This window comes from Hypoxylon trugodes (assembly GCF_022578975.1).
Source record: "Hypoxylon trugodes strain CBS 135444 unplaced genomic scaffold F4822scaffold_2, whole genome shotgun sequence".
NCBI classification, from domain to species: domain Eukaryota; kingdom Fungi; phylum Ascomycota; class Sordariomycetes; order Xylariales; family Hypoxylaceae; genus Hypoxylon; species Hypoxylon trugodes.
This window is the reverse complement of record NW_026250017.1, coordinates 2410906-2435553: the sequence shown is the minus strand read 5'-3', so window position 1 is coordinate 2435553 and position 24648 is coordinate 2410906. Positions and strand designations below refer to the sequence as shown.

Below are 24648 nucleotides of genomic sequence, written 5' to 3'. Positions count from 1 at the left end.
GCAAGCCTGACGAACAGGTGCTGTGTTAACGACCTGAGCTGAAGGTTTGGGTACCTAATGGACTCAAGCAATATCTAGAAAATTTATTAAAACTACATGTACTTTCAGATTGATTTCTGTTACACTTGGTAATAGCTTATGTTGTACGACAGTGTTTTTCTTTTTTTGATATATCATAACGAGTCTACGCAACCATGCCGTTCCTAGATACATACATCGCCCATGAATTATTCACAAGGCTTGATTCTCTTTACAGGGCGTTTACACATGCTGCAGGCGCCGAGGTTAACGGAGGCCCAGCCCCACCAGGTTCCGAAATAACCCAGAAGGAGCGCGAGCTTCACTGTATTATACCACGCGTACTAAATATTGTCAGCCAAGCCGAAGCTCTTGTAAAGGATGGTTACACATTAAAACAAATGCATCCGCTCATTCGGTCTGATCTCAAGGAAGTTTTACGAGCTTCAAAACAAGATATCGGCGGCCCGTTCTACGATGAGTTACGCCGAGTACAGCCTGTCCCTTTACAGGTCAATGGCTATGAAAAATATCCAGAGTTGATGAAGACCATCGAAGAAGCCGAAAGATTTTTACCAGAATGTCGCATCCCAGAGCCATTCGACCTGCCTACACTGCCCTGTGGATCCGGTCCAATGTATGTAGGACGGCGTCGAAAAAAGTCCGATGACTCACGAAGTATACAGAACTTCCTAGCCAATAGTATATTCAGTTTGGCGCAGTTTAAGGCCATGTTGATAGCACGGTGTGCACATTCCTGGACGTCCCTCTGGCGTGCAAATTACAATTATGATGATGTGCCGCTGCCCACAAGATCCTCAATCCGCTTGGTTAGGATCAACCCAACACCGGACGGGAAGATTAATCTGTCCCTACGCGCCGTGGATTTGAGCGACGACCCGATTTACGCAACTCTTTCATACACATGGGGCCCTCCCCTAACCATATTCCGAACGGATAGAGAGCGGCGCAAAGTTCAGTCACAAGTCGAGGATCCTCGGTCGCAAGTAACGGTGCCGATTATCTGCAACGGAAAGTCTCTGCGTATAACAGAGAATCTCTATAGATTTCTCCGTCGTTGGCGAGAAGGATCAATAAAAGGCCCAGTTGAGGAAAATGCCCCAGGAAAAAGTGAGATCTGGATTGATGCAATATGCATAAACCAAAATGACTTCGACGAGAAGAGCATACAGGTAGCAAAAATGGGGGAGATCTACAGAAAGTGCCAGGGGGCATACGTCTGGCTTGGAGAAGAGGATTGTTTCTCTCGGATTGCCATCCCACTTCTCTACCGAATAGCCATGTTCCCAGGAGACTGGAACTCTCTCCGAGTGCTAGGCGTAAAAGAAGCTCAGCTCGAACTTCGGAGCCGCGGGGTACCGTCCGTCCAGTCGTGGGATTTTATGTGCCTTTTCGCATTTTTTAATCGTTCATGGTTTCATCGCGCGTGGGTTTGTCAAGAGGTTGCTTTTGCGCCGGAACTCTGGATCTACTGCGGTGACGTCAAAATCGCTGACTGGCTAGTCTTGGCTTTCGCGGTCTTATATATATTCTTGACTCCATTGAATCGCCTCATAGCCACGACAGCCTTCTGGGAGATCTCTGGGTTCGACCCCGCAGATCACATCGATCTAAGTGGTCAAGGTCCGCTTGGCTTCAACCGTAAAGGACGGGGTTCACCCCATCTCAAGCTATTCCATTCAGATGCCGATGGTTCTTTCCAAAACTGGGGAGCGTCCATTATGCACATGGAAAACATCAGGAGAACAGGTAATCCAGTGAATCAAGGCGACGTCCCCTTGATTACCATCGAGCCGGTAGTTCCATACAATTCCATATTCGAATTATTCATGACGTCCCGAATAATGAAAGCCACAAACCCACGAGACAGGGTATACGCGTTTTTAAACTTAGCAAAGCGTCCTTGCTACGTCCACCCTATACCCCACTCGAGCAGACGAGAAATAGAGCCGAACTACTATTTGAGAGTTGAAGAAGTATATTTAGAAGCCAGCTGGTATTTACTTCTGACGGAACAGAACTTGAGCCTCCTATCACGTTCAGAGCAGCGCAGCGGAGTGGCTAAGGATATGCCGTCGTGGGTGTTGGACTGGGAGGCGCCGATAATGACTCAAAACTTCACTGAACCATTGCATGAGCCAGACTGGAGAGCTTCCGGTGACTCGACTTGGGAGATCCCAGAGTCGCAACTCTATCAGCCATCGCTCAGAGTGTCAGGTTGGAAGACATCCGCCATATCTGCTGTGGTAGAAGGTGAATTCTGCCTGGGGAAGGCAGCTTTGGTCGCTGCCGATCTCCCAGAGATCTGTCGGTTGGTTTCTGGTAACCAATCTAGAGTTGAGGTGTTGTGGCGCACACTAACTGGCGATCATGTTGATCGACAAAGCCCGGCCCCTCAGCACTGTGAGCAGATCTTCCGGCATCTGTGGAAGCGGGTACTAGAGGAACCTCAGACTGACAAGGGAATTCCGGAACGTATGCGACAAGCCGAAGACCAACTCCACATTTGCCCCGAAGCATTTACGGACGTGCCGCCGGAGGCTCCGACTAGTGACTTTGACTTCATTTCTCGGTGCAACAGGACCAGTGGTATGAGAACAATATTCCGAACAGACGCGAACTATCTCGGAAATGGCCCTAGACCACTCAAAGTTGGTGATCAAGTGTGGGTATTAGCTGGCGCCGATATTCCGTTCATTCTTCGCCCCCAATCCTACGGTAAATACCAGCTCGTAGGTGAGGCGTACGTGCATGGAATTATGAGAGGAGAGGCCATTCACGAGCCAGGCGCAATATTAGAAGAAATAGAGCTTGTCTAGTAAAAGTACAGACACCGAGTCGGGAAAAAAAGTAAATACACCATTATGAGGATGAGGGATACCAGGAGCCGTCGAAGATGAATATTTGTGGCAGAATGTTGTATTGGAGTAGGTGGACGTCGCAGGGTCGAAATTCTTAACTAATTTAAATAACAGTGGTCGTACCTACCGTCTCTGGGGGTGTCAGTTGCCCTCTATTTTACACTTTGTCTAGCGGATGATTAAGATGCAACCAAGATCAGTGTGGGGTTCTGATCACTTACCTAAAATTACCTAGCCGAAATGGTAGGCGGTGAATTTCTGCTGGCAAAACTTCCTCCCAAATCGATTTGCAACCCGAATTTTATTTTGTCTTAAAGCTACAATACCTACAACTATCGCAATGGCAAGCTTCGAACAAGACCGGCAAAAGGTAAGTCAATTCCTCAATTACAGCAAGCAGGTATTGATATAAGATCTAACTCATAAACAGAAACGCCGCCTCACAAAAGAAGGCGATTACGTGGATACGTCGAAACCGACTGCCTTCTTCAAACCCACCGGAGGTCGAGAATGGACAATATCCGTAGCAATTCCGGGGAGTGTACTTTCAACGTAAGATAAACCGAATCTCATTCTAGCCAAGTCGCAAATCGCTAATTCGTTTATTAGGTGTCGCCGCGATGACCAACGCACTGGCATCGTTTCACACTTGGCGCGCGCACTTGCCGTCTTCAACATAGATGAAGTTGTGATCTTTGATGACTCTCATCCAGACACCCGTACTAGGAATGTCGATCCCGCAAGTTACACGGGTGACATTGACCCATGTGGATATCTTGATCATCTTCTACAGTATCTAGAGATGCCACCTTTCATGCGCAGGACACTGCTGCCGATACATCCAAACTTGAAAGGCGCTGGTCTTATGGCTAGTCTAGATATACCATCACATCCACACCAGACCGATTGGCTTCCGTACTGCGAGGGCGTGACGGTAACGGGGACATCTAAAGGTGGAAAGGGTACACGTGTCGACGTTGGTAGAAAGGAACCGGTGACTATTAGCCACGAGGTTCCGCCGAAGACTCGCATTACTGTTCAAATTAACGAGAACGACTCATCCTTAGCGGAGCCGGTAGACCCTAGTGCACCGCGTGCCGAAGGTGGTTACTACTGGGGCTTCTCCGTGAGGCGCTGCGATTCGTTGGCGACCGTTTTTGAAGAGTGCGCTTACGAAGGTGGATATGATATGAGTATTGGCACTTCGGAGCGTGGCTTAACTATATCCGAGGCCTTCCCGGATAAGAAGAAGAAGGACGCCGTAACCTTCAACCATCTACTCATTGTTTTCGGTGGTCCCAAGGGTCTCGAATATGCGGCCGGAAATGACCCGCAATTGAATGGTATGGGGATTGTTAAAGGGAGAACGAAAGAATTATTTGACCATTGGATCAATATTTTGCCAGGGCAAGGAAGCAGGACAATAAGGACGGATGAAGCGCTCTTCATTGGACTGGCGGGTTTGAGAAAAATATGGGAAGGAAGATAGTACAGGCCAGCAACCGATACCCTATTTTATTTAGTTTTCCGACGTTCATATATACGATATTACATCTCAGAGACGCGGTCCGATCGACCTCAGATCAACATCCTTCTCAGTCAATTCCCATCCTTTCCCTCTAAACCGCTTGGGCCAAATACCGTTTCGACCCGGCGCTAGAATACCCTTAGGATCCAACGCATCCTTGATCGTCTCATTAAACCGCATAAAGGCCGAGTTATTCCAATTATACGTTCCAGCAACCTGGTCTGCGAACAGCAGATGGGTACGGTACTCGCCAAATCCCTTCGCTGCGCATTTCTGAATAAGTTCTCGCATCATGCGTACAGCCCTATCCTTCATATCCGGGTCGGCCCTATCATATATAACGTTGACGATATAATGAATTTCACGTCCCGCCACACACAGTGTTGGGAAGAGATCAAAACGGTAGCGCTTGTGCGCCTCGACGATCATCTCATGAATTATGCGTGCGTCTTTGCCACGCGTCGGTGCAATCGGCGAGAAAAACAAATGCGCGCCATTAGGAAGCCAATTAAGCCACTCAAGCTCACGCAAGACCGGTACACCGCTGCAGACTAAAGCTCGGTCGTGCAGGTAGTGACCCTTGGGGAGGTCCTTGGGTAGGAAAAATCGCGATCCTGGAATCTTTGCGAACTCGGCCTTGATGATTTCGAGTTGTTCGGCGATTGAGTTGGTTGATCCATATTGGGTGCCATAGAAGACCCAGGAGCATTCGCCAAGTGGTAATTTCTTGGCTGCTACTCGGATTTCTTCGCGTGTCAACGGTCCAGATCCGGTATGGCAATCTGCTTGTCGCAGACCTGTGACGTTAAGCTCTTGGATTACATGACGCAACTGGGGGATGTTCCCAAGAATGCGCTTTTGGGCTAACGGTCGAATGAGGTCCACGATGTGTTCGAAATCTTCGTCTCGCAGGAATGTGAAGCAGTATGACTGATGTTGTGCTTCCGGCATCAGGTGAAATCCCATTTTAGTTACGATGCCAAAATTACTCTGCGAGAAAATTCCGTCGACGGATGGACCAAAAGCGTGTTGGAATGATTGCCATGTGGGATTGTCTGTTCCGTCTGGGCCTGGCATAGCACCCATACCCGTGCGTAATAACTCGCCGTTAGGAAGTACGAGTTCCATACCGCAATGGTTCGCAAAGTGGTCACCATATGGCGTATAACCAACCCCACGGTCAATCGCGTTACCTAGAACGCTACCACCGCCCAAATCAGGAGTATCAATCCATAACGGAAGATTCCGCTTCTGTATTTCCTCATAGAGCTTGAAGTATGTGACGCCGGGCTCGACGACGCAACTGGCGTTCTCAGCGTCTATATTTAGGATTTGATGCATCCGTTTACCCAGATCAAGAACGACGCCTCCGGGCACTCGTGGTGCTGCACCACCATAACCAAGATTTCGGCCAATAGAGATAGGGTAGATTGGGATGCCAAATTTATTGGCCCACCGCACTGTCGTCTGGACTTCTTCTGTGGACCCCGGGTAGACTGTCGCACTGCTCACAAGCTCTTCTTGCTCGGCGATGTGAAATGCATCATGAGTATTCGGGTGTTCTAGATACCATCCATCTACCAATGCCTTGTCATTAACTTCGACATTTTCAACACCTATTGCTTGCCGCAATTCTTTGATCGCTGTTTCGAACTCCGCGGATGAGACGTCTGGTGGGAGACGCACAGCACCTTTTCTCGGTCGACTAGTCGGGAGTGTGCGGTTTGAAGATAGACGAGCCCGAACATCGTTTGCTTCTTTACTCAATCGCTCCGGTGCACCGTTATACTTTTCCTGAATTAACGGGACCGGACTTTGTGAAGTGTTCGTCGTCATAGTGTGTAATTATCTAATCCATTAAAAAACCAACCCCTTCAGGATCGAACGATTTAGTCAACACTCACATGTCCAATTACCTGCGAACCCCATATTCTTATTTGTGTAGAGTCACCCATTCTATTTCCCCAACCTCACTAGTAGATGCTAGCAACTCCGCGTTCCAGCTTCTCCAACAGCAATTGGCACGATGCGATGCTGCAGGCGGGGTTGTAATTGGGGAACATTCGGCAGATGACCTCCGCCTCCTGCGTAAGTACGGCCGTGTCACATACACACTTAGGTTATACCAGATTCTTCTTTTACGATCGACTTGATTAGTGTTACCCAAAAATCGAGATTCTAGGATACGCCTTGAAAAGCTGATGTTATACCATCCTCTCATACGTAGGATAAGCCCTATGTTTCAAGTATCGGGACACAAAGTCTCATATCTGATATCCGAGGTGCTACCTATTGTCAGAGATGTATAGCGGTTTGTTAAACCTCCCCACGAGGATCGGCAGGTGTAGGGTGACATTACTCCAGGGGACACTTGTACCCTAGATAGTGCGGGGGGTTATTGGGTGAGGCTGACTAACAACGCTAGACTTGATTTCTTCAGTTCGGCTCTCGAGAAGGCAATGTTAGAACGCATAAAGGAGTCGTAATCAGAACATTTAGACCCGGTCAATTATGCCGAGGCGGAATCCACTGCGGAGGTCGTGCCGGCAACGTGGGAAACATGGAAAATCGCCATGTTGAACACTTGCTAGGGAACACCGAAGGTACGAGGAAATCCCGGGGATGTGGGTCGAGCATCATGTACCGTGACACTAGCATCGTTTACATGATGGAAGAGGCGTAGCTTAGACGAGGTCTGGATTTATTATTCTATCTTGGCTTAGACATCCGCTGAACGGTAGGTCTCGGCACCAACAAGTTGCAGATTACCCGGCTCTAAATATGCATGTTCAGCTCTCTGAAGACCCCAGTGTTTCCTCTGAACGTACCGATCCTCGAATTCTACCATTTTTGGATAACCTGGTGCTTACCTTACGTTAGAATTTACTCAATATGACAGTCGATAGTATAAAACAGGAACCCATTAAGAGTGAGTAAAATAACGTGGTCTGGCTAAACCCCTTCACTATCCTGCTTGTATGTCTGAATTGCGAAATAAGGCTAGCTAACCGTTGAATTTGATAAGCCATCGTCATTGGTGCTGGTCTTGGCGGATGCGCCTGCGCACTTGCTCTAAAACACCATGGACATTCCGTAGTCATCTATGAGAGACTAAGAGCTTTCCGACGTCTTGGTGATTCATTGGGTTTCGGCGAAAATGCACTCAAGTTACTCAAGCGATGGGGCGGCGAGTCGCTTTATCATAAGTTAACCAGCATCGGAAATCAGGCTCCGGACATGCAAATCCGCCGGTGGCACGATGGCAAGATCTTGGCGCAACAACCGCTCATGGATATGGCGGGCTATATCGGACACCGTGGCGACTACCACGAGGCGCTCATCCAGGCCGTAAAGGATGCGGGTATTGAGATTCGTATGGGTCGTGAGGTTATCTCATATGACGAGACGAAACCTAGTGTTACTTTTGCCGACGGCACTGAGGAGACGGCGGATATTATCATCGGCGTTGATGGAATCAAGTCGCGCGCGAGAGAACTCGTCCTAGGATTCGATGATGCGCCAAAGAGTAGTGGATATTCGTGTTACAGGGCTTACTTCCCCGGAAGGCATCTACGGGAAGACCCCCTGTGTCGCGAATTTGTGGATCACGACTGCGTTAATATCTGGTATGTCGAATATTTAGATATAAAAGTTGGCAAATGAGTTAACTGAAGATCATTAGGATTGGTGAAGACACGCACTTGATCCAGAATACACTGCGCAACGGCGACGAATTCAACTGGATCGTGACACGCAAGTTGTCGCATGAGGCGGATATGGTAATTAAGGAATCGTGGTTCCAGGAAGGCGATATGAATGAAGTCAAAAGGTCTCTGGAAGGCTTAGATCCTCGCATACGGGCCGCTGTCGATAAAACCGAGTCCTGTCTAGACTGGAAGATCTGTTATAGAGATCCGCTGCCTACATGGGTGTCTAAAAGCCACAAGATCGCACTGCTCGGAGACAGCTGCCATCCGCATTTGCCAACAAGCGCACAGGGCGCGAGCCAGGCTACAGAGAGTGCGGCCGTGTTGGCTGTATGCTTGAAATTAGCTGGGAAGGACAATATTCCGTTAGCTGTAAAAGACCTTCTCGTTTTTCATCTTCCCCTTTTCCTTAATGCAAAAGTGAAACATTTGATCTAATCATAATACAGACGAGGTGCTACGAGAAACTGCGGTTCAAGCGAACAAGAGCTAGCCAGACAAACGGCGAGGATCTAAGGGATCGCTGGCACAATGCATTGAAAAACGTCAATAATGACGTCGAAATTGACCCCGAATCCATAAAGATGCGAAATCGGTGGTTATATGCGTTTGATGCTGAGGCCGACACGATTGAAAGGTGGGATGAAATGTTGAAACTTGTGGCAGAAGAGCTAAGGACCGGGAATATAACGCCGTTATGTTAGTGGAGGTGGCCTAGATTTAGCGTAGTTCATCCGCTGAAGATTACCTAGGTAGGAATGTGAGTGCTCTTCATCGCAACAATTGGGAACCCCGCACTGAATGTGAATAGCGCAAACGCCCTTCTATTTCGCTACCTAGGTAGTTTTTAATAGCTCTAAAGTGCTGGATTAGGGAATAATAGAGGTCCTCAGTTTAGCGCTTTCCCCCCTACTACGGTACCTAGACGGTTTGCCCCAGATAACTATCAAATTCCCCTAAATGCCATTATCCCAAACACCATCATAGCTTAATTGTTATTAGTTCCAATGAACACGACGAGCACGGCGCTAAACCTATACACCTATCAGCTTTTATTTCGATATTCATTGAAACTTCAACTTACGTGGCTGTAGCAGCAAAAAGCTCTAGTCTTTTGGAGTTCGTAGTAATCAAAGACAGTATGATCGAAAATGCGGACGTGAAAGCAGCCAAGATAAGCAGTCGTCGCCACATCGAGTGAACAGCGTAGAGAACCGATATTGCTGCGATAGGAAGTAACGAGGACAGCGTAACGCTAAGAACCTTGGTAGGATATAGTAGTGAACTGTCCTCAAGATGAACTATATCGTCCTTTGCTTGCGAGAATCTTCCAAGGATTTTATAGGTAAGGACCAGATAAAATTTCACCAGAATTAGAGATATTCTATCCAGCTTTTCCACAGGCCCAACGGTAACCAAGTCTTTAGACGTTTCCTCGTCTGTCCATGTTTTACTATCTTTTCCTAGAAGATACTCATTCTTCGAGTTGTCATCTAGGATGTGGTTCAAAGCCCTTAAGCTACGCCTCGATGGTTTCTCGAAATGTGAAATAGCGTGTTGCTGAATTAAGGCCTCATCTATCGTACTATTACAAAGCCATACTGCAAAATAAGTCGTATTTACTCACTATATTCTTTTAATTTATGTCTCAGCTTCTTGAATTGATCCCATGTCTCGGTATCCTTCTGAAGCTCTGCCCAGTCATGTGGATGTAATGACCTCTTATTCTCATCAGTGCTTTGCAGGGTGTCATTTTCTGTATTCCGCCAAGCTTCCTCTAAATGGGTTAGTTCGGCTTGGAGGTAGAGTATGTTCTGGTAGTTGAGGGCAGAGAAACTACGGAAAGAAGTGAGGTCAGAGGAAATCGAGATACGCTTGGCGATTGCTGCGTAGCCCGACATATCAGTGTTGAGAAAACTTAAATCGAGGTTTTATCGTCCACAACTTGTAACATGAACTGAATGAGCTCGAATCTGCCGAAGGGTATCGATTAACTACCCTCTGTGCAGATACTCGCGTCTGATAGCTGATAGTACGCAAGGCTGCGAAGGCTCTGTGTTGGCCTGAACAACGTGGTCGCTTTATGGATTCCCCCGTAGCCAACTTTTTCATGAGTCGTCTCGTCGAATTTTCTTTACATGTGTTCAAAGAATGGCTACCACGCCCCCACTGACTCCCAGAAAAACAAGCCTCGACGAGGTAGAATCAAATAGACCAACGTCCAGTCTACCTCCTCCTGAGAACGGGGGCACTAGTCGGAGGGCATCTATCCAGCAAATAGAGATAATTTATGAGCCCGGTACCGATATTATTTCACTCGTTGACATAATTTCGAGGCTCAATGTGTCTGGTGATGTGAGCGTTAGACCGTAGGACGTAAACATCAGGTCTGATTAATCTCAATACAGCTCTTTTATTCTATTATGATTACCCATACCAATTAATCCTGGATGTGTAGCAATTGGAGACGTCCACCCTCAGGTCCAGAACTAGTATCACCGCCAATGAGTGTACATAGCGCGGAGATAGGGACGGCTGCCTTCACGGACGATAGAAATCGAGAAACTCTTGTCCCAGGATCACACTTAAGGGTCAGAATAGATCGACCCGATAAGCAAGGCTACTATGAAACCGTGGCGTTACTTGATTCGGGCTCATCTGGGCATTGCCCGAATTGCGTTTCGAAGCGATTTCTACACGAAGACCTTGGAATTATCAATTCTGATATTCTGAAAGATACTGCAACTGTTGGAGTACTACGCGGAAATACTTCCACCTGTGGTAGAATCACACTCAAAATTTGGCCGATCACTGTTGACCGTTACACGCGTCTTTCTCAACAAGAACGACCCGTTAGATTAGATTTCCATGTAATCGATGACAGCGAGACAGAAGCAAACTTCGGCGACATCCTCTTCGGGCAGAATTTTATCGACTACATGAACCAACAAGGAATATTTTTTAACGCAGCAACCTACTCTTTCGTTGCTAGGGAACAGACAGGAGGTATGTGGTCGCCACTCGCTAAGGGAAGTACTAAAACTCGCCAGCACAACGAATGTCATTTGAGGCAGTACGCGCACGTAGGGAACAAATGAGACGAGAGGCAGCAAATCGAAGTAGCGTATTTCAAAACGGACCTCATAACGATATACTGACGGCGAGTGTCGTATACCAAACTCAACCACCAACCGTGGCAGAACTACCTTCAACCCCTGTTCGACAGAGGAATGATACTATAAGTAGTAAAGTATCGCGGTGGCTGTTATCATTAGAAGGGGCGCGAAAGAAGCCATAATATCTTTGCTTAATAGGTACCTTACCAGTGTTACGCGAAATAGGGCTGGCTTTTTGAGGGGAGTCGGGAGGGGATGGGGTAATGTTCCTGTGTTCTGGAATCTTGTGGTATATAGATATGTTTAATAATGTTTGAGGGGTATCGGGCGGCGTCAAATTTTATGCATATGAACGTGAACGAACAAATTACACCCAGCTTTGGTACCGATGCCAAAATTGTCCCTCTCGAACTCGAAGCCGCCGGCCGTAGCACCTTTGACCGTTATGTCGAAGCCTTGGACGAGAGCAGCAAGGAGCAAATACATCTCAGCCCACGCTAGACTGGGTAGTGTGCCGTTGTGTTAGCACGTAAGGTCTGGCGGCGGTAGGGGAAATATTTTTATTGACTATTAGATGTGGAATTGGACTCACTGCATGCCGAGGCATATCCTTGTCCCTCGAGAGAAAGGGGCAAACTTATTATCAGCTACTTCTCGGGTAGCTGGGTCCATCCAGCGATCAGGATTGAAATGCATTGGGTTGGGATATAGCTTCTCGTCAGTGTGCATCAATAGGGTAGTCATCCCCACCGGTGTTCTAGCGGGGATACGCCAATGGCCGTAGAAAAGGTCCTTATCAGTAATACGTGCCGCCCGTGTGCCAATCCCAGGGCTTAGGCGTAAGCCCTCCATTAATATAGCTGTGAGATACGGCAGTTGCTCGAGTTCTCTGAAAGTAATTGGATCAGATAACAAAGCGTGGTTAGTTGCGAGTTCTTCCCTAACGCGCCGAAGAATATCTTCGTTAGTATAGACGTGATAAATGATTAGTCTCAAGACATTGGCGGTGGTCTCGTATGCTGCACCGGTCACAGTAGCTACCTCTTCAAGGATGCGATCCAGAGTTTTGTCAGAGGATGGGAGAGTAGAGTGAACGACAGCGTGGATCATAGTATTTTGGACCTTATCATCGGAAGACGAGGACTTTGTAGCGGCTAGGGTGTCACGTGTATCTTGTTCAGATTGCTAGCCAAGTTAGTGGTCATCAATATAGCGCAGCAGCGCCAATCCAAGCCTCTGATTACATGTCTAGGCGGTTAATGGTAGCTTACCTGTAGGTAGCGGAGGAAGGCTTTCGTACCTTCGTCCGCCACTTTCATAGCCCAATCAATAGGTACCGCCTTTAATGAGGGACCAAACCAGCGTACATGCTTGGTCAAGCGCCAGAATGGCCCTGCGCCCGAAGACGCCAGAGACAACCCAATACCAAAGTCTTCCAAGCCAAGTTCATTATAGGTTTTTCCGATAATAAATTCGTTGGCGTTATCTCGTGTGAAGGCGCTGATAGCCGCGCCTAGGTTAAAGGCAGTTCCATCAAGTTCAGAAATGCGCTGACAGAGCTTCTGAACATTTTGATCGAGTGAATTCTGGCGAGCAACAACGTTTGGCCTCGAAAAGAAGGAGGCAATCGCACGGCGGCGGGCCTTATGGGCGTCATGATCTGAGACATGCCCTGTAAGTTACCTATCTCTAGGTGGTTTGATAGGTACCGGGACAGGGTTTAAGGTGGCGTCTACAGCGTGATAGAAGGGTACAGAATCTTACCTGAACCAAAGATGGTAGATCTCTTAGCCCCGAAGGCATCGTAAGTCCAGGCATACTTATCCCAACGCCCATCCATACGATAGAGCGTCTCAAAGAATTCCGGGTCGATGACATGCAGTTCATATGGGCTGATCCGGATGATGGGGCCTATTAAACGTCAAAAGACGTGCTGTAAGGAAACGCCATGCCCTACCTACCGTATATTTTATGTAGTTCTGCAATCTTTGCAGTGTACTTCCCCCCTAGAACCACGTCATAATAGGCCTCGTACCAGCGAGAAACGGCTGCTAATTTAGGGCCTGGAAAGCCAGCTAGAGGATGAAAAAGCAAGCGGTACAGCGCCAACGACCCATAGTAGACGACAACCGCTGTAATAAGCACGTCCCAAGTGATGCCGAACTCCATGACAACTCCCTCCAAGGAACTCAAATGAATAGCAAAAACACCTTGAAACTAACACTAAGAAATGTTATGTAGAAAACCTCGGGAATTGACTAAATGAAATAAAAAAAAAAAAAAAAAATTTTTGATGAAAAGTCGAGTAGGCTGTCTTCTATAGCACGTTAGGTGTAGGAGCTTACCCTAATGCTGCAAGGTAAGCACTTGATGCACGCCGCAGGGTAAGCAATCTCCTGCAAGACGCTTAATCATAGGTGCATTATAGGCGCGTTATAGGTGTGGTAGACCAAGTTATTTAGGTAGTCCTATTCTGTCAGCCTTGTCAGGCCTTGACTATTTCAAAACGAGATGTTCATTCGGTGCCCAAGAGCCAGAGTAAGTCTATCATATACCTAAAGTCGTATATTCAGGCAGACGAAGTGACTCAGAGACGATAGCTGTTCAAGATTGCAACAACTTCATCGACTATCCAACGCTACTTCACGATATCAACCCTACCTATAATCATGAATCCAGACGTTAAGCGCATTATGACCTTCTGGTTCGACCGCAACCCAATAGAATGGATAATCGCACCCGAAGGACTCGACACGCAGTTAAAATTTGAGTTTAGTCATCTCGTCGTGAAAGCGCGCCAAAACGAATTAGACGATTGGGCTTCCGAGCCTGAAGGCAGTCTCGCTCTTGTCGTCCTACTAGATCAATTCTCACGCAACATCTACCGTGGCACTACCGAGGCTTTCAGCGGTGATGCGAAAGCATGGGAAATCGCTACAAAAGCAGTCACCCGGGATTTCGACAAGCAGGTTACCGTCATTCAGGCATCGGCGTTCTACATGTCGCTGATGCAACAGGAAAGCCTGATCTCCGTTGTAGCGGCACGCTGCTTGTTTGAGGCGCTAAAATCGAGGTGCGCAAGCGCTGAAGAACATAAGTGGGTTGATATGGGAATCGCGGCATCGAAGAGACATGCAAAACAGTTGGACCAGTTTGGGCGATACCCCACTAGAAACGCACTCTTGGGGCGAAATAATACTGAGGAGGAGGATGCGTATCTGAAGGATCACAAGCCTAGCCTTGAATGAACTAGGCGAGTGAAACTATCGTATAGGTTGCAGCTTGGACTTGGCGACTTTTTGGAAGATGTTTAGTTAGAAAGGATGATACGCAGTGGACCTCGGGAGATTTAGTGAAAGTCGCTATATGAGTTAAACGGTATAAAATCCTAGATATATGCGTATCATCTTTATTACGATTCACATCTCAATAATGCACTTAACAAAACGATCTACTCGATAACAAAATAATCGACTTCCCAACTAAAAGAGACCCGGTTCATCTTCCTATCATACATAAATACCACCATCATCTTAATTTATTAAGAGTTGCAATATGTCCAAGCGAATAGCCAAAGTGATATCGACAGAACTGCTCGTATGTTCTTGCCAAGCCATGGCCAAATAATGAGTTATTAAATGTTTTTCTAGGATAATAAAGATGCAAAGTGGATCAATCTTGTGAAGTCAGTGGCAGCTCGTAAGCCTTCGCTATCGTGGCATATATGACGCATTCTATGCGGTTCGCCCTCACGACCCTAAATCTAACTATAGAATAATACAGAATCACCTACGAAGATGAGAATGGTCAAGTCCGCACATGGGAGGCTATGAGACGCCCCACCCGACCTAAAGCCAGTGCCGTTGACGCCGTACAAATGATGGTAGTTCTCCACAGACCCGAAACGGGTCCCGAACTCCTCCTCGAGAAACAGTTCCGGGCACCAGCCGGTAAAATCGTCATTGAATTCCCGGCTGGCCTTGTTGATGAGGGCGAGACTCCCGAGCAAGCGGCCTTACGCGAACTGAAGGAAGAGACCGGTTACATCGGCGAGGTGGTACCAGATCGTGGGGGTACACGGCCAATTCTTTTCAGCTGTAAGTTTAATCAAGCAGCATTCAGCTAGGGAACCATCTGCTAACCGTATAACCAGCTCCCGCATCATCAAGGTAAATATTTATATGCAGTTTAACATTATACCCAACTATTTACCACTCGTCTCTAGCTCTAGCACCTTCCTTATCCACCTCAAAGTCGACCCCGACAAGGAAGAAAACCGTGACCCGAAACCGCAGCTAGAAGATGGCGAGTTCATCGAGTGTTTCTGGGTGCCATTAAACAACCTGTACGCTGAATGCAGGAAGCTAGAGGCCCAGGGCTTCGCTATTGATGGCAAGGTCGGCGTGTTTGCGGAAGGGCTTGAGATGTCGAAAATTTGGTCCGCTTGATTACTTTCAGGGAGCCTTGGTCATAATACGATAATTCCAACTAGCTTCATCCGCCACCCTCGCATCAGCCATTTCTAAGCCATTGAATCTACATCAGCAATCAACGTATTTTGCAAGGCAAATTAGCAATTACAGCGCTCATAGCGCCTGGCATCTTTCTAGATACCTAGGTATATAATCCACGTCCTTACTACATTACTATATCACTACCAACACCTAGAGGAGCCACAACACCATTTCCGCAGCTCGCGATCAAGACATACAGCTTGGATTCCTTGTTGTAATTTACGGGGAAACTAAACAACGACCACGCGCAAAGATGGCAAACATGACGAAGTTTACCACGTGTGCAAAAGACTTGACTGGATGATCGAGTAAGTAGATTCGCGATTCATCTTCCGTCCAAACAATCGTAAAAGGCACTACCAGCCTTGGATATAGATGATAGTTTGCCCGTCTAAGAGGTAAATTGGCTTTATAGTATCGAGGGTAGTCGCTCTCACCCGTAATAAAATCTGTATAAAACTACGACTCACATCAGATGGAAGTAATGTCTATTGTCAAGAATTCATGCGCAGGGAATGAACAAGTTTCCCAGCCCTGACACGACCCCATCACTTGAAAACTCAGCAATAACCTCGTTCATCAATCCAGCTCACCTCTCAAAATGTTTTTCTATATATGCACACAAATCTTCTCCCTCCGCATCTCTCGAACGTACCAATACATGCATACGCAAGCACACTCAAACCTCTACTTCGGAACCTTCACTAAACTTCGAAAATCACATCGCGATACTCGCAAATCTACCTAGCTCCACAACAAACTGCAAACCAAACCACCACAAATCCACAACAAAAAACACCATAAAGATGTCGGGGAACCACAGTTGGCAGTGCACCACCTGCAAACGTTGGGTTGAACTGACCAAATACACATGTCCCTGCGGTAAACCCAAACCCATCACTATCCTGCCTCCGCATCCGCCCCCACCTCCGCCCGCTCCTGTCGATAAAAAGTAAAGTCCTACCACCAGGCACATAGAAGGATACAGCGCATAGAATATCGATTTCCTGAAAAAGAGGGGTTGATTTCGTTTTGGAGAGAGCAACGCGGCTCTCATATGTTGACCGGTAGACCTACAGTAATGGGAATATCAATATGCTTGATTTTATTACTTCAAGAGGTTATTGATTGTATTAATATATATTTTTGGTACCCGAAGCATGCGAGACATAGTGCAATTTGTATAAATAGTGAAGCTTGATATACGATCGTGGTGAGGGTAGGTATACCTAGACTAATATCACGTTACTCATTCGATTTCTAAGGCAATCAACACCCACTATTCATTACTCTAGCATCACATACACTAAATAAAAAACCATCGAATGGAAAAAAGACGTCTTCGCCTCGTCTGTCTTGAAAAAGGTACCAATTCTGGCCGATTATATGTGTCTACTTCCGATGCTCTACTCGTCGCATTCGTCTCCTTGACTGACTTATATACACAGGCAATGGCAACCAAGCAAAAAAAATTCCACCAAGGCCTTAAAGGAATCAACTCAAAGGTGTCTCCCCCTCTGTTTCTCTCCGTGCATGCTGCGCGCGCGGTATGCTTATCACATCCAGGTTGTCAAAATCCTGCCCTAATCTTTTTAATAGAACGCCTCGTCGCCCACCTGAAAGCACCCTTAACATATATATCAGACAGAGGAAAACAAAAGGAACCGGAAAAAAAAGGCAATATGAGGGACCCCGCCAACCCTCCTTCGTATTGATGATGATGATGATGATGATGACGACAATTCTCGACGTGAAAGGGGATGATTGACCCTTGAGAGCGATTGTAATGACATGTGCGTAGCGCAATCTCGACTTGGGAAATAAGTCTATGATGCAAGTAAAAGTAGTATCTTGGACCTTCTGGCCAGCATCGTCATCTCATCATACAAATCCCTTCTGACTCCATGCACCTATGAAACACCAACGCCGTCGCAAATGGAAAAGAGGAAAAAGTGTAGACAGTTCGTTCGAAAGAAGTTCGGTTTGTTCTTTTAGCTGAGAAGATTACAGCAGTGTCGTAAATAATTCGTTCGAGATCGTATTTGGGCATCTAGTGCCCCGGATATCATACTGAACGGAGTAAACGAAGTCAAGGATTGCGCAGCACACTATTTTACAAGATTTGCGGTTATTAACCGAGGGTTATTTACTCGTGTTCGCGGATGTTGTTGTCTTTGTGATGGGCGAATGCTGTCTTGAAGGATTTGCCTCGGGTTCGTCTCCTTATTCGGCTGACAATTCCGTTGCCCTCAGGTGGTCGCGAGACAGAGTGGGTCGATTCAAATCTGCTTAACATAGCGGCCGAAGTAAACTCGTTGGACATTTCGTAACTATATCTAACACGATCCATAGAGGCACGCATACGGTCGTATGATGGTCGGACGCGATCGTAGGATGGTCGTACTGGAGGCTCCGCTGGTGGATCCACAGGTTGGGCAACTCTTGGTACATCAAGTGAAGGTTCGTGTCTGGTGTAATTGGTACCGTCACTGCCGTTCTGGCTGTGAGCATTATGTCCAATAACAGACTGCGTCGCGACAGAAGGCGGATAAATCGGTCTTAAATCTTCGTCGACACTCTCGAACTGCTTGTGTCGTCGATTCCGAGATGATCGCGATGAATCCGATGAAGCAGACTTAACCAAGTCCTCTTCTACGGTTTCCTTCTCTACCTCGTCAAATTTACCAATGGTAACCTGCTCCCGAATGATGTCGACATCACGGGGCCAGAAGACTTTGCGTAGAGCTTTGATAGCGTATCGGGGTGCCAATGCGATGATTGGAGTAGCAACCAAAACTGCCCAGAATGAAGCCTCACCGTAAATCTGCGGGGCTGCTCCATAGAGTGTGGCGGCATATGTCGACGAGGTATATACACCGGTCCAGAAAAAGATTAGAAGGTCACTAACAACGATGATCAATACCGTGAGCCAATCCCATCGGTAGGTGTTGATGAGAATGTAAAGATTGATTGTTATCACGGCTGGGTGAGTAACATAGATTCCAAGACGGTATCGATCGCCAACATCTAATCCATTTGGGGTCACGGCCGAGGTCGGAGAGAAAGCCAAGTAGGTGATAAAGAAGCATATCACGCTCTGATAGAGGCCGTCAAACATGTACAGCCTAAAGCAAGTTAGCATATTGGTTTGCGTAAGACCGATTAGCAAGGGTTAGATACCAAAATTTGTGTTGAGTCCATTCAAGACGCTCAATGCCACGCCGATATAATTGAGGGACGGCCAGGGAAACCTTGTCAGAGACATCTTGGTCGAGAACACCAATGACGATGGGGGGGACAGAGGTGAAGATGAGGTTAAAAAGAAGGATATAAGTGTACTCGAAGAGGTAGGTGATATCGAAATTGCAGAAGCACTGGAACCATAAGATGCTCAAGGTCCAAACCATGTTCTTGTAGAAGAAGTTAGCGATGGCTTCAGCCATTCTTCGGTAGGACCAACGGCCATGAACCAGGACTAGCCGCTGAAGGAAGCGGAATTGACCAATAGCGTAATCAGCGGACATAACAGCTTGTCTACCTTCAACACCCGCAATACCCACACCGACGTCGGCCTCCTGGATCATGGCGACGTCATTGGCGCCGTCTCCGATAGACAATGTCATGACGTCGAGACCGTTCTTGACCATAGAGACGACAGAGGCTTTCTGAGCGGGACTGACACGGCAGCAGAGAACAGATGCACATTGCTTGCAAAGAAGCAAGAATTTCTGCTTCAAGCTATCATTGAGCACCCATCTCAGAGTGAACCCGTCAATAACCAGAGCATGAGTTGGTGCTGGCGGCTCATGGTTCTTTCTAGCTTCAGCCAAGTCTTCGTTACCACCGGTAATACCGAATGTCTTTAGGTTCTTGTCGAGTTCTTGTTCAACTAAGCTCATGAATGCTTCATCGGACGTGCCGCCAGATTCATCTTCCAACACTTTAAGATGGATAAGTTCCATGTCATTGTTAAGCAGGTTGCACGAGAAACCGATGTTGATAGCGGTCTCAACTTTGTCTCCGGTGAGCACCCACAGCTTGATTCCTGCGCGACCAAGTAATTCGATTGTGTCCGGAACACCATCTTGTAGTCGATCCTCGATGGCGGTTCCTCCAAGTAAACTTAGCTCCTGCTCAATCTTGTCGGCGACTTCTTCTAGTTTTTCTTCTCTGTCCTGCATGGCAGTAGCGGCCTTATCGTGCTCCTTACGCCATTCGAGATATTCCTGTTCAGAGAGTACACGCTGAGCAATGCACAGGGTTCGTAGACCTTCACGGGCAAACATTTCAAGGTGTTCGGCAGTAGTCTTGCGAAGCCCCGCTTGCTCTCCACGCTTAAGACGCGAGTAGATAATACTATCCGCACCCTTGCAGAAAAGAACGATTCGACCGTCGGGCATCTTGATGATGGCACTCATACGCTTTCGACTGGAGTTGAATTCAATTATGTTGAGGATCGGATAGTGGATTTCCTCGCCCATGACGTTCAACCTGATACCATCCGATGTCTGACCAAGTACGGTGAATCCCATATCGCGGGCAGTTGATACAAGAGCTGCTTCATCCGGGGACTGAGCTTTAAACTCGATCTTTGGAGGGTCGCCTGGAATATGTTCTGCGATAACGGTGTGGCAAAGAGCCAGGGCAAGCATGAAGTTTGCGTTTGCTTGCTTCTGTTCCTCTCCAGACTGTCCTTGGAGATCATCAACGAAATCGGGAGCTATGAAGGTCATATCCTCGTCATGTAGATACGGGTTGTTATGTAGCGTTCTCAGTCCTTCTAGTGCGTGAGTTTTCCCAGCGGCAATCTGTTCTCTGGCTCTAGCAGCTTCTTTTACCACATCGACACCTAAGCGTTTCTGCATACCAGCCATTGCTTCGGTGTAGGCTTCTCCGTACGGTTGACCATTGATAGTAGCTTTCTTGAATTCCATGACGTTCTGGGTGAGTGTTCCTGTCTTGTCCGAGAAAATGTATTCAATCTGTCCGACATCGTCTGAAATGTTCCACGACTTCGGTACACAGGGATAGTCAATCTTGTCGTAATACATCTCGACATCGCTGTAAATGAAAATAGCCTGTAATGTTCGCACGATTTCGAGGGAGATGTAAAGCGAGATAGGGACGAAATTCTGGAAGTTGATAAGTGCCGCCCAGAAAGTAATGAAACCAGTCATAGCAGGGCTGCCGCCAATTGAACCGTAGTCAAACCAAGCAGTAGAGGCGTCGCTCTTGGACCACGATACTCCGTTGACAATAGCACAGAGAAGGCACAATGCTCCAAGGATACCGAAGTTGCAAACGACGTTGAAGTTTAACTCGCGAGCGATCCGAGCACGCTTGCTTGGCGTGACACCCGCGTTCTGCATGATCTTGGTGTCCTGACCGGTGAATATAACAACGCCCAGTACCCATTCAGTGTTCCTTAGATTGCAACCTCGGAGGAGTAAGTTGTCTATGGTAATCGGTTCGGACATTTCGGTAGGTCCAAGAGCCGTCACTTGATCCCATTTGATAGCACCGTTATATTTGTAGAGATTAGGCTGCGGAGGTTCACTCTCAATGATGAATTGAGCGCGTTCACAATCCCTGGCATGCTTCAACGTTCGTCCACATCGGAGTGCTTGGCGAACCTTTAAGTTGGTCTCTCCATCCAAATTCTTCGTCTCGACGTAGCAGGCACCATCCGAATCAGAGGTCGCAAGAACAATAACATCCGCGGGTAGTTCATCGTCGTTATAAAGTCGCACAAAATCTCCGACCTGTAGATTCTTCCAGTGATCCTTCTGAAACTTAGCTCGACCAGTTGAAGGTGCATCGTGATTAATCAAGTCGCCCTTTACCCTAGCCAACTTCGACTCTTCGGGATTGAAAGACTGCCCCGAGGTTGGACGCTCGTTGACTTCAAGCATATCTTTCTGGTTAGTCTGCGGAGGGAGGGGTGAAGTGACTGGAGTCATCTGAATGTCTTCATAGGCAGACATATATGAAGCCCTGTTATCGCGGGGAGACAGCATAGATTCGCGGCGCGTTGCCTTGGTTTCAATAGAGACACGCGGATTCATGGCATTTTCTGGCGTGCCCTTTTGCTCCTTCTTTTTCCATAGACTCTGCGTCGTGCGCCAAAACAAAGCAAGGTTTCGCGAAGTGGCCTTCTTAATCTTTCGCCAAAGAGAGACGTTATCTTCAGTAACATTGACATTATTCCAGCCGACTAGACGATGTACGGGTGCGTTGTTCAATTCGATATCGAGAATCGTCCTGCGATAATCTTCAATGGCGTCTTTGATAGAGGTCACAGCAAGAATGAATATCAAAGGTAACGCGTTGAGTCCTGGGTTAACTCCTCCAAAAATGGGAAAGATCTAAAAATAAAAAGGTTGGTGAGGCTATTTTAATGTGTGTAGGAATTAGGTCTTTCACTTACCACAAGGACGACCATGAATAAGAAAAAAATGTTGGCGATGTTGTGGAATTGAAACCACAAGTTCTTCGGGATAAAAGACAACGGCGTGTATTTGGCAGTCCGAATCTTGTTTCGAGCATAGATGCGAGACGGGTTGCCCTCTTCATCCTTCATATCGTCAGGTAAAGGTAGATTGAAGAACACCATCCTGTCCTCCCCTTCCTCGGAAGATGTTGTGCTGTTCGCGTCGGTCTGATCATTACGATCGGTCGCGGTGGTGCTGTCGTAAGGATCATTGTCGCTTGTCGTGGACTGACTACCGCCCGAAGTACGTTTCTTCTCCGCCGAGGAACCTGTTCTCTTGTGTATACGACCTTTGAGAGAAAGCCTCTTAAGACTACTACTCTTGACAGTAAGTTTTCGAGTTGCCCATCTCGATCTCTTCATTGTCTTGTCATCCGGGCTATTTACTCCATCGTCTTTCGCCATCATGGGAGAGTTGCGGGCCGAGCCCGTTCAACCCGACGTGTCCGCCAGACTAGGCTCTCGTGGCCACGATTCTTTTCTCTCTCGGGTCTCGATATTCGAGGTACTAACTGGTATTAAATCCGTCGACTTGGGCAATTGGGTAAAATCGCGTAGTAATCGCCGAATTTAGAAAAATGAGAGCGTCGATGAATGTCGTCGTTACGAATGGATTATCGGCGCAATTTTGCATTGAGGGAGAGTGGATGGTGACCGCTTGTCGATTGACTTTCCCTTGCTTAATACGGGGTGCGGCGATCGTGTTGTTGATGACATTAAGGACAGAATTGGGAAGGGGAACAATGGAAGTTTTTGATTGATCGCTACGCCGGAAGGACCGGGGGGTCTAACGTACCAACGTACCAACGTACCAAACGTACCTACTAAATGTATACCGACTACTGTGCTGATACTGTGGGGCGACGGGCTGGAAGGTGCGCAGGCGGTACATGATTCTTATGTGCATACGTACGCACTTACCTGAGTACCTACCCACCTGTTACTTGAACGCAAACCGCACTAATACTCACTATCAAGTACCTAGACCTACCGTACGTTCTCGGCGGTGACAGGGGAAACGCTCCAAGACATTGGCACAATTCTATGCATTTCCAACTAACAACTTTACAATTGCACGTCAATTATTGTCTCCATGCTCTTTGTAAAGTATACCGACTTAAGTCCTTTTTAAACCCAATGTATAGTAAAGTGCAAATAATCATTGGTTATGAAGGGATCGTCGCTCTATTCACGAATCAACGGTTTAAAACGTGTTTGCTGACTTAAGATGGCTTAGATACATCCCGAGATACTTTTATTAGAACTGGATTTAGGTAGAAGCCACCATAAATGCAATACAGTATTGGAGATTGCTAGTAAAAACGTATCCGAACCCCGGTGGTACCAGTCGGCAACGTATTTCCTCCAAATCATCCGTACATGTATTAGCTTTGCAATTTGCTTTGTAATACGGAATTGCACTGTGACGCTAACCCATATTGGGTAAGTGCCATTGCTAGTGATCCCCTTGTACTACCCAAAAATGCCTCTTGCTGATGATCTCGGCCTGAGATTATTTTATTATGCAACCCACAAATCCTCACAATACGACAGCATATGCATGGTGCATTTCATAAATGAATGAAGCCTACGAAAGGTCAGCAACGAAATTAGATATACTATTCCCATCTGAATTTCTTATAGATGGACCCGACCCGAATTGAGAATTTAACTAAAACATATACTCTACAACTATCGATTTGTTATATCTACTCATGCCTCATCTCTTTAAATGATACCCCACGCACGCGTCTATGGCATACCTAAGAACTACGAGACCTATGAGACCTACAAAAGCATTCCATTCCATTCCTTCCAGGCTACTCTAACTGCGGCTGATTGTTGCAACTAACCCCTTCGGCAACACTCCGAACACTTTTAACCCCTGGGTCTTGCGGTCACCGTTACAGTGCAGTATCATAGGTTCCTACGTATAAGATCTTCCGTGATCAAAATGACCCACGAATAATTGAGTATCTTCCTACCTATCTAACCTATACGTAGGTGTATATTCCCATCTCGGATCAGATCGTCAGGAATTCCGCTACCGGTCGCTGAAGAGCCCCCGAAATAGTTCGGATCTATACAAAGAAAGAAGGGTTTTTAGAAGAGGAATCGCGGGACCGTAAGCCACTCACTAATCGTTGCTCGGGGTCTATTAGTTTCCGACAATGCGCAATAGGTGTGCACTACACTAGGTCATGTTCGAATTGCCGTACAGCCGTATCTATCTAGGCTGGATTTGTCAATTCCCACGTAACACGGCTCCTAACGGCAGCATGATGTCAAAAAACAACACAACAAAACTGCGCCTTCGTGGGAAGAGCCATGTGTAACCCAGGTTATCTACCCGGTCTCATCGTCTCATATGCCAGATACTTAAGAACATGTGC

At 47.0% G+C, this 24648-nt stretch overlaps 10 protein-coding genes across 10 annotated transcripts; 6 read left to right on the top strand and 4 right to left on the bottom strand.

Moving 5' to 3' along the window:
* The first annotated feature begins 62 nt into the window (after positions 1–62).
* Positions 63–3280, top strand: F4822DRAFT_129597 (heterokaryon incompatibility protein-domain-containing protein). Its single transcript, XM_051452690.1, has one exon. The coding sequence runs from the start codon at positions 195–197 to the stop codon at positions 2856–2858; it is 2664 nt and encodes an 887-aa protein (XP_051318220.1). The 5' UTR covers positions 63–194; the 3' UTR covers positions 2859–3280.
* F4822DRAFT_129592 (DUF171-domain-containing protein) lies at positions 3050–4422 on the top strand. Its single transcript, XM_051452689.1, has 3 exons — positions 3050–3270; positions 3331–3452; positions 3510–4422. Exons 1-3 carry the CDS (start codon positions 3241–3243, stop codon positions 4387–4389), a joined length of 1032 nt encoding a protein of 343 aa, XP_051318219.1. The 5' UTR covers positions 3050–3240; the 3' UTR covers positions 4390–4422.
* Positions 4423–4455: 33 nt separating this feature from the next.
* Positions 4456–6264, bottom strand: F4822DRAFT_425655 (vanillyl alcohol oxidase; the record flags this gene model as incomplete). Its single annotated transcript, XM_051460379.1, has 1 exon — positions 4456–6264. One exon carries the CDS (start codon positions 6262–6264, stop codon positions 4456–4458), a length of 1809 nt encoding a protein of 602 aa, XP_051318218.1.
* Positions 6265–7320: 1056 nt separating this feature from the next.
* F4822DRAFT_425654 (putative monooxygenase) lies at positions 7321–8839 on the top strand (the record flags this gene model as incomplete). The annotated part of the gene is made up of 4 exons (XM_051460378.1): positions 7321–7357; positions 7454–8054; positions 8111–8507; positions 8585–8839. 4 exons carry the CDS (start codon positions 7321–7323, stop codon positions 8837–8839), a joined length of 1290 nt encoding a protein of 429 aa, XP_051318217.1.
* A 284-nt stretch (positions 8840–9123) lies between these two features.
* F4822DRAFT_441404 (uncharacterized protein) lies at positions 9124–10036 on the bottom strand (the record flags this gene model as incomplete). Its single annotated transcript, XM_051462862.1, has 3 exons — positions 9124–9169; positions 9220–9712; positions 9763–10036. 3 exons carry the CDS (start codon positions 10034–10036, stop codon positions 9124–9126), a joined length of 813 nt encoding a protein of 270 aa, XP_051318216.1.
* Positions 10037–10471: 435 nt separating this feature from the next.
* On the top strand, positions 10472–11433 carry F4822DRAFT_441402 (uncharacterized protein; the record flags this gene model as incomplete). The annotated part of the gene is made up of 2 exons (XM_051462861.1): positions 10472–11141; positions 11186–11433. Exons 1-2 carry the CDS (start codon positions 10586–10588, stop codon positions 11431–11433), a joined length of 804 nt encoding a protein of 267 aa, XP_051318215.1. The 5' UTR covers positions 10472–10585.
* On the bottom strand, positions 10855–13543 carry F4822DRAFT_391054 (trichodiene oxygenase). The gene is made up of 6 exons (XM_051457087.1): positions 13213–13543; positions 13016–13162; positions 12523–12911; positions 11844–12436; positions 11459–11753; positions 10855–11397 (listed from the first exon to the last, which is right to left on the bottom strand). Exons 1-5 carry the CDS (start codon positions 13418–13420, stop codon positions 11585–11587), a joined length of 1506 nt encoding a protein of 501 aa, XP_051318214.1. The 5' UTR covers positions 13421–13543; the 3' UTR covers positions 10855–11397; positions 11459–11584.
* Positions 13544–13548: 5 nt separating this feature from the next.
* Positions 13549–14791, top strand: F4822DRAFT_129542 (uncharacterized protein). The gene has a single exon (XM_051452687.1). It carries the CDS (start codon positions 13921–13923, stop codon positions 14497–14499), a length of 579 nt encoding a protein of 192 aa, XP_051318213.1. The 5' UTR covers positions 13549–13920; the 3' UTR covers positions 14500–14791.
* Positions 14755–15990, top strand: F4822DRAFT_129512 (putative ADP-ribose pyrophosphatase). Its single transcript, XM_051452686.1, has 5 exons — positions 14755–14848; positions 14902–14936; positions 15035–15348; positions 15405–15420; positions 15477–15990. The coding sequence occupies exons 1-5, from the start codon at positions 14807–14809 to the stop codon at positions 15697–15699; spliced, it is 630 nt and encodes a 209-aa protein (XP_051318212.1). The 5' UTR covers positions 14755–14806; the 3' UTR covers positions 15700–15990.
* Positions 15991–17695: 1705 nt separating this feature from the next.
* Positions 17696–22970, bottom strand: F4822DRAFT_129483 (phospholipid-translocating P-type ATPase). The gene is made up of 3 exons (XM_051452685.1): positions 22193–22970; positions 18946–22130; positions 17696–18890 (listed from the first exon to the last, which is right to left on the bottom strand). Exons 1-3 carry the CDS (start codon positions 22661–22663, stop codon positions 17912–17914), a joined length of 4635 nt encoding a protein of 1544 aa, XP_051318211.1. The 5' UTR covers positions 22664–22970; the 3' UTR covers positions 17696–17911.
* Between the last annotated feature and the right edge of the window lie 1678 nt (positions 22971–24648).

Coding starts and splice junctions, on each gene's coding strand:
- F4822DRAFT_391054 (XM_051457087.1), bottom strand. CDS start 13,420: ATGGAGTTCGGCATCACTTGGGACGTGCTTATTACAGCGGTTGTCGTC. Junction 13,163..13,212: donor AGAACTACATAAAATATACG/GTAGGTAGGGCA, acceptor GACGTTTAATAG/GCCCCATCATCCGGATCAGC. Junction 12,437..12,522: donor CCTTCCTCCGCTACCTACAG/GTAAGCTACCAT, acceptor TAACTTGGCTAG/CAATCTGAACAAGATACACG.
- F4822DRAFT_129592 (XM_051452689.1), top strand. CDS start 3,241: ATGGCAAGCTTCGAACAAGACCGGCAAAAG. Junction 3,271..3,330: donor TCGAACAAGACCGGCAAAAG/GTAAGTCAATTC, acceptor ACTCATAAACAG/AAACGCCGCCTCACAAAAGA. Junction 3,453..3,509: donor CCGGGGAGTGTACTTTCAAC/GTAAGATAAACC, acceptor TTCGTTTATTAG/GTGTCGCCGCGATGACCAAC.
- F4822DRAFT_129542 (XM_051452687.1), top strand. CDS start 13,921: ATGAATCCAGACGTTAAGCGCATTATGACCTTCTGGTTCGACCGCAAC.
- F4822DRAFT_129483 (XM_051452685.1), bottom strand. CDS start 22,663: ATGATGGCGAAAGACGATGGAGTAAATAGCCCGGATGACAAGACAATG. Junction 22,131..22,192: donor TATTCATGGTCGTCCTTGTG/GTAAGTGAAAGA, acceptor TTTTATTTTTAG/ATCTTTCCCATTTTTGGAGG. Junction 18,891..18,945: donor TGGACTCAACACAAATTTTG/GTATCTAACCCT, acceptor AACTTGCTTTAG/GCTGTACATGTTTGACGGCC.
- F4822DRAFT_129512 (XM_051452686.1), top strand. CDS start 14,807: ATGTCCAAGCGAATAGCCAAAGTGATATCGACAGAACTGCTC. Junction 14,849..14,901: donor TGATATCGACAGAACTGCTC/GTATGTTCTTGC, acceptor ATGTTTTTCTAG/GATAATAAAGATGCAAAGTG. Junction 14,937..15,034: donor AAGTGGATCAATCTTGTGAA/GTCAGTGGCAGC, acceptor AGAATAATACAG/AATCACCTACGAAGATGAGA.
- F4822DRAFT_129597 (XM_051452690.1), top strand. CDS start 195: ATGCCGTTCCTAGATACATACATCGCCCATGAATTATTCACAAGGCTT.